The sequence below is a fragment of the Pavona decussata genome, unplaced genomic scaffold (assembly GCF_977016875.1).
Source record: "Pavona decussata unplaced genomic scaffold, jaPavDecu1.1 SCAFFOLD_19, whole genome shotgun sequence".
NCBI classification, from domain to species: Eukaryota; Metazoa; Cnidaria; class Anthozoa; order Scleractinia; family Agariciidae; genus Pavona; species Pavona decussata.
The window spans coordinates 866,340-880,000 of record NW_028145442.1 but is presented as its reverse complement, the minus strand read 5'-3'; the positions used below and the strand labels follow the sequence as shown (position 1 = coordinate 880,000).

At 38.3% G+C, this 13,661-nt stretch overlaps 3 protein-coding genes across 4 annotated transcripts in view; 2 read left to right on the top strand and 1 right to left on the bottom strand.

The window, feature by feature from the left end:
• The window catches only part of LOC146486922 (uncharacterized), a 1,421-nt gene extending 1,149 nt beyond the window's left edge, over window positions 1–272 (top strand). Inside the window, exon 1 of the mRNA XM_085089840.1 lies at window positions 1–272. This exon is cut by the window's left edge and continues 1,149 nt beyond it. The gene's annotated coding sequence lies outside the window, so the exon portion shown is untranslated.
• A 1,580-nt stretch (window positions 273–1,852) lies between these two features.
• Window positions 1,853–6,099, bottom strand: LOC146486921 (mitochondrial inner membrane protein Mpv17-like). Its single transcript, XM_085090573.1, has 2 exons — window positions 5,956–6,099; window positions 1,853–4,014 (listed from the first exon to the last, which is right to left on the bottom strand). The coding sequence occupies exons 1-2, from the start codon at window positions 6,044–6,046 to the stop codon at window positions 3,464–3,466; spliced, it is 642 nt and encodes a 213-aa protein (XP_084946699.1). The 5' UTR covers window positions 6,047–6,099; the 3' UTR covers window positions 1,853–3,463.
• A 16-nt stretch (window positions 6,100–6,115) lies between these two features.
• LOC146486920 (uncharacterized) lies at window positions 6,116–12,576 on the top strand. Of its 2 annotated transcripts, none has more exons than XM_085090567.1 (3): window positions 6,116–6,497; window positions 9,285–10,255; window positions 11,517–12,576. In XM_085090567.1, the coding sequence occupies exons 2-3, from the start codon at window positions 9,811–9,813 to the stop codon at window positions 12,323–12,325; spliced, it is 1,254 nt and encodes a 417-aa protein (XP_084946693.1). In that variant the 5' UTR covers window positions 6,116–6,497; window positions 9,285–9,810; the 3' UTR covers window positions 12,326–12,576. The 2 variants fall into 2 exon arrangements, with proteins under 2 accessions (XP_084946693.1, XP_084946685.1); XM_085090559.1 differs by lacking the exon at window positions 6,116–6,497 and adding an exon at window positions 6,911–7,074.
• Window positions 12,577–13,661: the final 1,085 nt, after the last annotated feature.

Below are 13,661 nucleotides of genomic sequence, written 5' to 3'. Positions count from 1 at the left end.
ATGTCGTTTCGGGTACCGAAAAAAGGTCAGCTAAGATTTTCGGAAAGGAAATAAGACCTAAGTTTTTTGAGAAATGGACAAAAATGCCCTAGTAATTTCGAAAGGACTCAAGTTCCCCTAGAATGACCGAACAGATAAAAATATTATAGCGCAGCTTTAAATGAATCTACAGAGCTTTAAAGGCACTCCAGATATCCTAAAATAGCGTTTAAAAGGATCTGAGAGAAAACTCCCATTGGGTGCCACTGAATCTTACTATTCCTCTTCCCCATACAAACTTTATGAAAAATAGTTTCAGCTACTCTGGAGCAGTTCATTGGAATAGCCTTCCTATTAAGCTACGGCAGGCAAATTCTCTTGGGGCCTTCAGGGCTGGCTGCAAACAACACTCTAAAAATCTATCTACACGGCACTTACGTAAAGCACGCTTCTTGTCTAAATAGGTTTGGTAATGATAATGTTAATGCATGATATTAGTTTTAGTTTAACATAGAAATAGTGTTTTTAAGTCCTGATGAGATGACCGTCTTAAAATAAATTCGTTCGTTCGTCCGTCCGTCCGTCCGTTCGTTCGTTCATCCAGTTAGTGCGAGGATTGGCGGGGAGACATGACCAGAAATGCACGCTAATGAGGTGCATGAACTGTATGATAAGCATCACAAGGTGTCATATGAAAATGACCAAAAAGGTCTGTCTCATATAAAGTACCCAAAGTCAGGGTTAGGTGTATTTCTGGACATAAGTGAGTGGGGGGGAGGGGGGGGAGAGTGGGGGAGAACATTCCATTCACGGGGAAATAGGCCATTTCCGAGTTGCTTTTAACCTCATTGCAAAACTAGTCAGGCTAAGTGTAACACTTTTAAATCTCATGTGTTTGCATAACGAGACAAAACAAAGTACAACATTATTTGACCAATTGACTGATTAACTAACTGATTGAGTAATTTACTGATTGGCCAATTCACTTATTGATAAATCGCTTAATCTGATGTAAAAACTGCCTATTTAAGTTTTCAAAAATTAAAAGGCAAATACTTGTGAACAACGCCTTACCTATACCTCACAACTTAAATATTTCTGCCAAATGCTCCTCATCAATCGAACAAAAACAAGTGATAAATAATAGAATGTGAAATTCTAAACATATCATGAAATTTTGAACGAAAACCTGTTTGCTAATGATTACTTAAATTGATTTATTTACCATTTAGTTGTCTGTCTGGTCCAGTTGTTCAAAGAGCAGATAAATTTATACACCAGATAATCAATGCTATCCAGTGGATAAAATCAGTGTTGGTTGGGGAACATTTTGTCTGCTATATAAGATTTTTCCACTGGATCGAGTTATCCACTTTTTGAACAAACCGTTATAATCTATTAACTGTGTCAACTTGTGATTTTTGTTTGTGTACTTTTATTAACACTAAACTACTTGCAGCTTTTCCATTGTTAGAACTCTAATAACACACATTTACAATAATGAGAGCACCTCACAGAAACTCAATTTTACCATCCTACAATTTCTAATGAGAAAAGAGAAAAAGGCAGATATAAATAGAAAGGTCCTGTATATAAAATAATACAAGAAAAAAATACCATATAAAAATGATGCCAAAGTGGCAGCGGCCTCAAAGGTGCCAAGAAAGGCTCACTGGACAAGTCTAACTGGAATAAATGACCGCTTAATAATAATTGTTTGTAATCTGTATGAGAAATTGCATTATTGTTTAAAGTGATTTTTGCATGCATAAAGAACCTACGAAACATTTTTAAGGTTTCAGTTTTTCTGTTCCACCAATCTCTTTTTCCTGATATTTCCCTGTTTGCAATACAAAACAATAGACTACAAGGCAATACAATAACATACTTTATTTTAAGAGGGTAGCATGTGTCGGTGATAAAAATTACGACCTTATTTACCCTCTGAATAATATGAAAATATAAAATTATATAACGTATGCTATGTACAGCAAAAATGACTAATTTAAATGAAAAATATAAAATACAAGATACAGGTCAATGAAATTGAGATGATCAGCATTTGGGCTAGAACTCATTTGAGAACAGAGCAAAATTTGGGTTCACAGCATGTTAATACAGGAGTGTATTTGAATACATCTAAGTGCATTTAATATAATAGATAGTCAATTAGTTTTTAATGAGGGGATGGCTTTGATGAATAGCAAAAATATAACGGGATGCACTGAAACTCCATTTAAGGCTATACAGTTATTCAATCATTCCCAGTGTCATAACTTATTTTGGATACAATGCTTCCCCTTGGATTCCAGATTAACAGTCTCTAGATTTATAAATAGACAGATAACAAACAGACAGACAGACAGGTGGATGGAAAGATGAATGGGTGGGTGGGTGGATGGATGGATGGACAGATGGATAGGTGGATGTATATATGGATGGATTTGGAAATAATATGTCAAAAAGGGGAACTGTGATTAACATCACGCAAAATTTGGGAATCCTAACAACATACATAAACATAATTGGCAAGCTAAACCAAGCTGAAAGTTCTTTGACCACTTGCTCTAGAGAAGAGAAATTGAGCATTTAATATGGAACTACTACACTTGCACTATATCAATAATTAGGGCTTTAGCGTTTACAGAACTACTACTAATATTTGTTTAATAATTATAACATGAGTTCACTCACTTTACAGTTAAAGGTATTTTTTTCCAATTGCCAGTCTCCTTAAGAATTAACCAACAATAGAAGATCTTGAAAGGAACATAGCATATGAGATGGTGGGACTCAATTGACACCCACTTTGATCTCAGCCCTTAAGGTCAGCTGCAGAAGGATAGCACAAGCGGCAAGCGATGCAAGCTGCAAAAGCTTAAAGACGGTGCCTACTTTTGTTACTGTGCAAACGTTCTGCGCATCTCGAGATACTCAGGTTTCCTATGGGTGGTGCCTACTACTACAGAGATATTTTTGTACTGTTTAAAACTATGCAGAACTTAGAAAGTGCTCTTGGTATCCAAAAAGAAAATTGGAGGTACAGTGTAACCATGCATTTTTCAAAGATACTTAAGCCTCAATTTGAAAACAAACAAACAACAACAACAAGAAAAAAAATGCCATGTACATTCCTTTATGCTTTACAGTTTTTTAGATTTATTGGTCATGCTTAATTTTCTCTGAACGATTTGTGGCTACCCCCAGTTTTCTTTCGGGACCCCAATAGCCCTTGCTTAGATCTGTTTTTTTCTACATAGTCATAAGCCATGCAAAAATACTTCTGTATTAGTAGGCACCATCCTTAAAGAGACTTTGCTCACAGTCTAACTTTGATCCACCAGTATTTTTAATCCCACAGGGTACTGACGTACATGTAGGAGTTTGAAAACAAATTATTTCAAAAAAGTCCTTTGCATCTGAACTTATCCACACAATATAATTATTTGTTTCTTAGAATTTAATGATTCAGAAGTATTATTCACTAGGTTGAGTCTTGGTTACTAAAATTTTTCTGTGTTGCGTCCGACGACAAACTTGATATCATGTCACTACTCTCATATTCTATTGTCTCACTTATCACAGGTTTGTTTGACATCCAAGACAGGTACATATTCCAACACAGGGACACCAACTGAACAAAATTAGCCCTGTGCTGAAGAGGAACCAAAGAGAAGTTGACAGCCTGCACAAACGGCCAGACTTTGTACGCTGTGAAGATAGTCTTGACATATCTCTCCCGCAACAACAGTTTAATTTCCTGGAATTCTTTTCCAGCCAGTGTTCCCGAAAGAGTGTAAAAGAAAAATATAATAAAAGGGCCATATATTGTTTGGTCTACGATCAATTTCTTGACAAACTGTACCTTGGACGTTGGAGGTATAAAGCGCTCCAATGTCAGAAACCATGTCCTTTGAATTGGCCCAATAATAGTTCCCATTATGGACATCCGTAGAGTTCTTCTGACATTGTGATTGAAACCTCTCTTTTCAACGAGTTGTTGAGTCAAAATATCACTTGTAGTGAACATCACAGCTAAAATGAGATGTAAGGAATAGCGTCAGTACTCAACATTGCTACATGTACAATGTATTGAAATACTGTTTTGAAATAATTATTATTTGGCTTTTCAGGATCCCCTCCCCCTTGGGACTTCAAATGAACTTCCTTGGCTCATGGAGTCACATATTCACAAAAATAATTTTATACCAAATGCCAAGTCTAAAAGAAATACATGTACATGTATTAGCTGTCATGAATTCAACAAATTTGTCTACAGTTTCAGTGGTTTTGAAAGTTGGTGAAAATCCCATGTTCTTTTCCTGAAATTATTTCAAGCTGTGTAAATTTCCTCCCACGAAAAACAGCATACTTAGAAACTCTATATAAATTATAAACTATAGTATAAATGAATATAATATAAATATTATGGTGCACGATTTCTGCACCTGAAGCCCAACACATTACTAAACTTTGTACACATTTTGTGGCTTAAACTCTATTAATGCTTGTCAGTTTGGAATAGGGTTGGTACAGGTGTGATTGATGGTGGTAAATGTATAATTAATTTCTTGGGCTGTGAAATCTTTCCTAACTTCATATTGGCAAGGATGATAAATTTGTGATTAAGATTTTCTTAGAGAAAAAAATGGCATGGCAGATCCACAGAACAAACAGTCACTAGGTACAGTAAGACTTATTTGAGACTAATACAGTCGAACCTACATGTGCGATCACCTTTCGCAAATCACCACCTCCGATAAGCGACCACGGCACCTATCCAAAACACTGGTCAAAATTTTCCCAGTCAAAGCCCTATAGTTGGAACCTCTTGTAAGTGACCACCTCAGTAGCAAGTGACCGCTACCACTTTTTGAGGTGACGGCATTACGTTTTTTTTTTTTTTTTGTTGTTTTTTTTTTTACCTCTTGTAAGCGACCACTTGACAAATGGTCTAATCTCCATGGCTGCTGTATGTACTACACTACTCAGAGTTTATAAAGAACTTTTAATAACAACCTAGCCCTGCTCATATTGTAACTAGGTAAATGTATGCAATAAATTCTCTTCAAATAAAGTAGATGTGTCAGACCTGTTCCCAGAAGAGCCCCCCATTTGGTTCAACTCTTGTAAGCGACTGCCTCCGGCAAGTGACCACTAAATTTTGGTATTTTCAGTGGTCACTTACGGGAGGTTCGACTGTATAAGTTTTGATTAGAATAAACGTATGCAGAGAAATTGAGAAATCAACCTATTTTTTTGCCTGCACCTTGGTCTAGAGCATTTACCGGTTTGTTGTCAAAAATCCTAATGGTGGCTTGTGAGATGAGAGGCTGGACAACTCAGTGAGCCATCAAGCCACAAAATTATCAACCTTACTATTTTTTTTATCAATGACCATGGCTGGCAAGCCACTGAACTGTCGATTCGAACCACTAAATTATAAACTTTACTCCTTGTTGAAACTCTGACCATGACTGGCGAGCTGCTTTCTTATTTTTGTTGAACCACTAAATTATAAACCTTAGACTGGCGAGAAGCCAAGCCATCAAGCCACTAAATTATAAATATTACTCCTTCTTCAAACTCTGACCACGACTGGCACGCCGCCAAGCTGTCTCAGTTTTAACTCTTTTTTTTTTTTGTGGCCCAGTATTTTGTTAACAGTTCTGGGCTATCCACTCCATTAGCCGTTTTGCTACATGTATTTGGATAGTATACAAACTACATGTACTTGCCAAATTTTTAAGTTCAGGTTTTCTTCAATTTACATTTACCCAGCAACAGAGATTGTTGTTTAGTTTGTTACATTATCCTGTTGCATAATAGGCAAAATAAGTTAAATTAAGTAACCTTTAAACTGAATTGAATTGAATTGAAAATGAATTAACCTTATGTAAAGTCATCAAATCTATTAGAGACAACTACACATTTCGATCGTGAAAAATAATATATAGATCACTTGAGTTTTCATACCTGTAGTTAAGGTTTGAGTCCTCCATGGGTTTCTGGCGAAGTGTACTTGATATGCTGACCAAACTTTGGCTAAAACCCTCAAACCAACCATTCTCCATCCTTTAAATCTTGCAGAATCATCGAACGGCGATTATTACCCAGGCATTCTTTGATCGCGCGGCAGAGAGCCTGGGAGAGATACTTTCTTAGTTCCCAGGTCTCCTCACAAGCTTTTGGATTATTTTACCTTATTTCACCTAGCCTGAGCTATATTTCACCTAACTTTACCAATGTATCACGTCTCACTTTTCTTTTAAACTTTTGAGCTTTCGGTTTTATTTTTTTCGTTAAATATAAATGCCCATTTTTTAAATGGGGTATCCGTGAAAAGAGATGTCTTTATATACACAACAGGTTAAAGGCAGGTACCGTAATCCTTCTTGTGGGGCGGAAATATGAATCGATATCCAACCGCAGGTTGCAAGTTATAACCGACTTATTTTGAAAATATAAAAAGTTAAACGATAAGGAATTATTTTAACCGCTCGGAGGCAAGACTTGAGGTATGCGTAAAACGTATTTAAGCATTTCTAAATTTGAAGGATGTTTTTCCACTGAGGTACATAGAAAGAATCAGTAACGTTTTAAGCAGATGATATAATCAAGTATTTCCCGATGAACTTGTTAACGTTTCAATCTTCGATCTAAATCTGATAGGATAGTCATTTAAAAACCATGACAACTTCTTTGAAAAATCAGCCTTTGATTAGTAACCTGGCTTTGAGTTTTCACACAGGGTGCAGAGGAGTCAAGTTTGACCGTAATTCCGGTTGCATTCACCGTAAAATTGTAGCGCAAATCGAGTTTGTTGATTCAATCGGCAAATAGATATGATCTCACGACTCGTCAGGTTCGGTCATGTTGATATATTTGAACCTCAACTTGCACTCAATTCTCCGATACATTTAGCCGGAATTACGGTCAAATTTGTCTGCTCTGCGCACTATATGGTTTTCAAAGTTTTTGGTAAAGTCAAACAGCTTCAAGACTGTGGTACGTTTGCGCATGTATTGACGAAACACCATGTACTTTGAGAGCGCACGACAGTTAGTGATAGCGCGTGAGCGGAATAGAGGCCAAGTGAGACTGACACTGTTTCCACGGATATCGCTGTACATTACAGATCAATTAACTGATTTCTCTGAGAGCGCTAGAAAGTTGACGAGAGCGCGTATCCAAGGGTACATCTTTAAAAAAAAAGAAACAAAGATAGACAACAGAGCCACAAATTCTGAAGTTCATTTGTCAGTCAACTGAAAATCCACGAATGGTAATCAATCCGGTTCACCTTTGAATTATACAACTGACTTCTAATCCAATGGCCGTCAGCCGGATCGTGCGTTGTGTCAAATATTGACTGTAACAGAATATTTTGAGAGGTTGATACCACATCTATTGGAGTCAGGAATTAATGCTGTTTCTCATGTACACCTTCTAATGGATTTTAATTTTGATTGGTTTTTTTTTTTTTTTTTGGCCAGAAGAACAATAAAAATAATCAACCGCTAGAAAGCCTGCGTTCACGGTATCGCACAAGGGTTTAACCCTTTAAATCCTAGGTGTGTGGTATTTTTTTCAATGACTTTTTGGCAATAAATAGTCTGAGCCACTTAATTTCTCCATAAATGGAGATGAAATAAAAATATCTGCGGTCTTAAGAAACTGTGGGCTCAGGCTAAATTGTCACGTGATGCAAGTGACGGTTGTTGTTTGTTTCGAGCGAGTGCACGAGCACGAATCTGGTAAAATCATCGCTTTATAAGTGTTTTTCGAGCCATTTTCCTCTGCAGAAACCCCCATTCTGGCATCATCAAGCTGGAATGTGGGTAGAGGCAATCCTCTGAAAGAAAAGAGAGGTGAGAGGTGATTTCATGCTGACTGAGTCGCCAAACATGCTGTGTAGCAGACATGGAGGCCCACGAGTGAAGTTGCCTCTCTGGCCGTTTTGTGGATGGATTCCAGGACCTGCCAAGGCTATTTGGGCGAGTTTGGAGTAGTAAAATATTCAATGGATTCGAAATTTTGCTGGTGGTACTGGGTGGCTCGACACTTCTAAAAAAACTATGAAATGGAAAGAGCAGGAGTTCTACGCTCGCGCTATGGCTGAATTACCCAGAATTCTCTTCGGGCGTAAACGAGGCAACGTGAGATACGCAAGACTGGGTCTGATAAAATGGCTGAAGTATAGCCCTCGGAAAGCGTTGAGAGGAAAACTTCCAGTCAGATACCAAGGTCTGACCTTGAGGTTTGCTGTAAATATAGACTTTTCAATTTTGAACAAATTATTTGGATTAAAATTGACGATAAATAAGTGTAATTTTTGATGTTATTATTTGGCCGAACAATTGGCATTTAGGACTTTGTTGCCAAACGAACGGTGATATGCAGCGAAAATCGGGAGGCGTAGTCGATTTGCTGGGTTTGATGATGGAAATATACATCAGCTGGTGTCATTCACACATTATCATGACGTTGTAGCTTAAGTTAAACAAGAAGCAATTCATAGAAGCCAGAACGGTGTTTTCGACGCATATATGCGTTGTTAGTATGCGAAGGGTTAATTTCGTTTTATCGTACTGAAGCAGTTTTGTTTCTTACTATCATGATAACGTCTTACTTTCCTACCCCCCCCCCCCCCCCAAAAAAAAAAATCTGTCTTGTTTACTAGGAGGTTTGCGTGCTGATTTCTAACAACAACAACAAAAATGAATCGAGCTCAACGAGAAATAAAATAGTCATTAGGGACATTTAGAATCGCGTTTACGACACCCGGCAAACGTGAGATTCGCGTTTATGTTGTTCTTGGATATTAATTAAATTAGTGGCACAGATGAGAATTGTACAAAATATTTCTGAACTTTGATGCTAACGCAAAACTACTCAATTTTACTGAGAAACTGTAAACAGCGAGAGGAAAATAATAATAATAATAATAATAATTAATAATTTTTTTAATAATAATAATAATAATAATAATTTACACTTATTTAGTGCTAACCTCTATATTGATATATTCAGTTGCGCTTCACAATATTGTTAAAATAGAATTATGTTAAGAGCAACTAAGAACACAAAAAACTAATAAAAACTACAAGCCCATACAATCAAAGGCAGCGATTACCTAGTCAATAAAATATAGGGTAAACATGGTCACGTGGTTACTTCTGCCGTTTGCTGTTTGCAGTAAACAATTCTAAATCTGCAGTCTATTCTATCCTCATTAGTGTGTTATTAAGGTAACGAAATACCCCAAGTAGTTTTATGCTATTCTTGTTTTTGATGTCTTTCAGGTTGTCTTGCAGCGATTTTGGGCCTTTGGAGATTTCAATTGTATAGTGAACGTTTGGATTTTGCCACCAGACTCTAAATTCTTAGAACAGCCTTACCTTGGGCCCGATACATTATGCAGGAACTTTCGGAACTTCTCCAATTATTGAACTACAGCCTCAACTAAAAAACTTAGCACACAGCAGTTAGAGATCGGATTCTTTGCTCTGAACCTGAACATAGCTATCAGCTCCAAAGGAAAATATTGTTGATCAGCCTTCCAGTGAATTGTTGTTTTATAGGATTTTTGGGCATCTACGGACTCAAAAGCTAATCAGGCACCTGGGAAAACATATTACAAAGTGTCACAGAAAGAACTGTTGAACGCGCGCTCTCACTTCAGCGACTACAGTGATTTCACGCTACTCAGTGATTCAAAAGCTAAGTGGAAACCAGCTTTTTCTAGGGTCGAGGTCTTTTCTGATGAAGCTGAAAGAGGAGTGGATCAAGAAAGTTTGAAAATTCAAACAAAAGGAAGTGAACTTCACCATGGCCAATCTAGAGAACAAAGAAAAGGGAAGAAATATCGCGTGTTTTTTCTTCTTCGGAGTCCTGTCTTTAATCTACGACGAAATTTGCTTGATTGCAGCAGAAGACATTCTCGCAGGATCTACCATTGCTACAACAACAGTAATTCTATCCATAGCAGTGCCAGTGTTGGTTGTAAAGCTAACCGCACCGTGGTTCTTACAGCGTGTCTCATACTGGAAGAAAATATCCCTCGTGATCCTGTTTTTCATCGTGGGACTTGTAACGTTGGTTTTCTCTCCACGCATCCCAGGAAGGCTTGCGGGTGTGAGTATTGTGGAGTCTGGAGTGGCTACTAGTGAAATAACACTGCTTTCTCTCACTGCGTTTTATGAGCATATTACAGTGAGTGCGTTTGTAGCTGGGGTGGGAGTGTCTTCATTTGTCGGTCCTCTATATTATACTAGTAAGTATGTAAGCTATAGTCGCTCTTCGATACTAAGGCAGCGTTTAGACGAGCGTGGTTTCAAATCGTCACGGTTTCATACCCTTGAAACCGCATCAAAAACGGTACGGTTTCAGACCTTTTACACGGTGCTAATCTCACCGTTTTCAAGTGCTTACGTTATGCCGATCTCGTTCCTAGGCACTCATGTTTGAGGAAGGGGATCTGGGTTCGATTATTACGCCGCCATTTCGTTTCTGTCAACATCGCGAAAAATAGCGCACAATTCGCATAGACTGACGACAAAGTAGAACTCCTGTTGAAAGTTTGAAAGTTATTAACGAGTACAAAGTCAGTAAAACGGCCGAGGTTCACTGTTTTAAATCTTCGCGCCAAAATAGTAACCGTATTCGAATCGATGCAGTTTCGCCGTTTACACGACAGATGAAACCGTATCGTTATGAAATAGCTCCACTTTTGTCAGCGTTTTCAAATCGACCCGGCATCGAAAGCGATGCGGTTACAAATGAAACCGCGTTCGTGTAAACGCTGCCTTAGTTGCCTGTAAGGCTGAAGCTTAACCCGTTTTTGTATTGTAAGGTAAATAGACTAAATAGGAGTATCCCTACTCTCTCTCCCGCCTGGATAGGATTTAGATAACGGGGATCATACAGAGCCTAAAATGGGACCCAGCAGTTCATATCGGAAGCAACAGTGACTTCATACAGTGTACAAACTGATAGATGAATTTTTCAGTCAATGACACAGGTATACTCGGAAATAGAAAATCCGAGTTTTCCCAGCAGGAGTGAAACCTGTGACCTTCCGATTACTAGTTCGGATGCTCGATCACTGAGATATACAGTAGACTCGTGGGATTGCAAGAAACGTAAGGCCATTTACAGCCAGCGACACAGGGATATTCCGAACTGGCTAACTGATTGAAAACTTTTATCACAATTTGGAAGTAAAAAGGACTTATCAAAAACTATTTCGCTCCACTCTGGGACTTATCTTACCCTTCAATGGGTTAGGGTTAGAGATGAAAATTAGACTGGTAGTTTTGTTCCTTGTTTTATAGAGTCCAGTTAGCACCCCAAAACCCATTAGCCAACTCTGTGTGTCGTTTCATTTCTTGCGATTAGGCTATTTTGGTCCTTACGTAGACGAGCCAAATAACCCTGAAAATAGCATTGTACTTTACTCAACGAAACGTACCCAATTTGTGGCTAAGCCATATATTTTGAATTTATAATGTAAACGTCTCTTATCGCATTGCCAGGTTTTACCACATGGACTTGTTTTTCGCCTCGGACTACGATTATGATAACTACCCCATGGCCTATTCTGCTCTTCCTCCTTTACGCTCTCCTGGATAAGGAGCCTATGGGCAAAGAAATGGCGCCTGCTAACAATGACCAGAATCCACCGGCAGAAGACAAGTTGCTAGCTTGCGGACAGACCATCTCATTCTCGGATAGATTACATGTTGCTAAACACATACTCCCATATATTTTATTCCTCTTCATAACATACTTTTCCGAGTACCTTTCAAATCACGCCATTATTACCACCTTGTTGTTCCCAAACGCCCCATTCAACCCGCGGGACCACTACCCTTATTACCTACTTTCCTATCATGTTGGCAAGTTCATGGGCCGGTCACACTTGTTTCTAGTCTCTGCAGCTTGTCCTAAGCTGGTATTGTACATCAGGATCAGACGGACTTGGATTTTAGCATTGATAGCATTTTTACACGGCGTCTTTTTCTTCCTCGCTTCATGGTTTAGATTTGTTCCTTGCGTGGAAATTATCATCGCGTTGTGTGCTACTGAGGGTTTTACAGCGGGATCAATGTATTTAAACTCGGCGCATACGGTTTCAGACTTGATAACGCATCCAGAGAAAAGAGAATTCGCACTTTGCTTGTTAACCGTTGGAAACGCTTGTGGAAAACTTACAGCGGGGTTAATAGGTTTGTTTCAAGAACCGTTTCTAACGAAACACTGCATTGAAGAGCTTAAGCTCGGAGAGTATTGTTTAACTAGGCATGCGCGTAAAGCTGGTTGGAATAAAAATTTAAACTGTTAGAAAAGTTTTGAGTGGAGTGTTCAGGAGATGATACATTTAGTGTAATAAAGAGTGCGAGTTTTTTTTAACCTGCGTTAGAGGCGAACGAGGGAGAAGATGAGTACTGCCCCATCTGTCGCGCACCTTCGACCGAGTCTCATTAAAATGTAATACTCTAGGAAGAAGGCAAATTAAGTGTAACTGTGAGGAACATAATTTTCGAAAGAGAGATAAACAATTATACGAAAAAAACAAATTGTAAATTATTTGTATCATCGGGGTAAGGGATTAAATGTGACGACAAAAGCGCCAAAATTATTTCTGGTAGATAGCATAGTTGTTCAAAGCCCAATTAAGCTAACCCTTGGTTAACGGTTAACGTGAACTTTGATACGACTTTATTTATTATCAATAAAGATTCTTCTAAAAACTCTTTCTTCTCAGTTTTTACCTGGCCTTTCTTTACCATTAGCTTAAAATTAGCCTTAAAAGATATTTTTAACGAGCGAGACAAAAACTGTGGTTAACTTTTAATCGTGGATTACCGTAACCTCGTTCCCAGGCTTTAACGGCGCAAATCCATGTAACCGAGGTTGTATACGGGGCTTTGGAGCCGAGCGTCATATTTGATTGCGCACCAAAGACGAGGCTGGGATCACCTTCAATCGGCTTTCGAACAACCGGGCCCAGCGTATTACAGAGGTAGAGATTCTTTGATTTTCCATCTTTTTCGAGAATCATAATATCCGGTATAAGGAAACTTCCACAACTGCAGAGGTGAAATATATATATGTATTTTTGTCTCTCTGGGAGCAGTTGACTTTTATTTTTTGACAGCAAAAATAGCTCTCTGTAACAAGAAAGACGAGTCGAGGGCTCTGGAGAGACCCAAAGCTAAAGAACTTTAAATTGCTCCATAAATAGCAATTTGAAGTCGTGAATCAATGAACGACACGAGGATACGACGACACATTACAAAGGAAAGCAGTTCCAGTTATTCGATGTCTTTGTTGAAGAATAAAGAACATCGAAAAGGGTCCTCAAGCAGTTTAAGACCTAGGTTATAAAGGACTTTAAAGGGGAAAAATATGGTTTATTCGAGCAAACTGTAACAAAGCATGTGACACTGAATCCAAATTTGGCAGATACAAATGTCTTATAATCCTTAACATTTTTAAGCGTAATAAGCTGCGCTACAGCTCACGTCACATCCCGCTATTAATTTTCATTTTATTTTCATATTTTCGTTTCTTTACCTAACTTAGTTCTATTACCTTTCCAATTACGGCATTAAAATTACATGAGCGTTTCAAAATGCGCCATTCAACCGCGACACCATTACCCGTCATCTGCATTC

Excerpts from the sequence above, each read along its gene's own strand:
- LOC146486921 (XM_085090573.1), bottom strand. The coding sequence starts at position 6,046 with ATGGTTGGTTTGAGGGTTTTAGCCAAAGTTTGGTCAGCATATCAAGTA. Across the intron at positions 4,015-5,955 it reads GACTCAAACCTTAACTACAG|CTGTGATGTTCACTACAAGT; the intron begins GTATGAAAACTC and ends ATCTCATTTTAG.
- LOC146486920 (XM_085090567.1), top strand. The coding sequence starts at position 9,811 with ATGGCCAATCTAGAGAACAAAGAAAAGGGAAGAAATATCGCGTGTTTT. Across the intron at positions 10,256-11,516 it reads CGGTCCTCTATATTATACTA|GTTTTACCACATGGACTTGT; the intron begins GTAAGTATGTAA and ends TCGCATTGCCAG.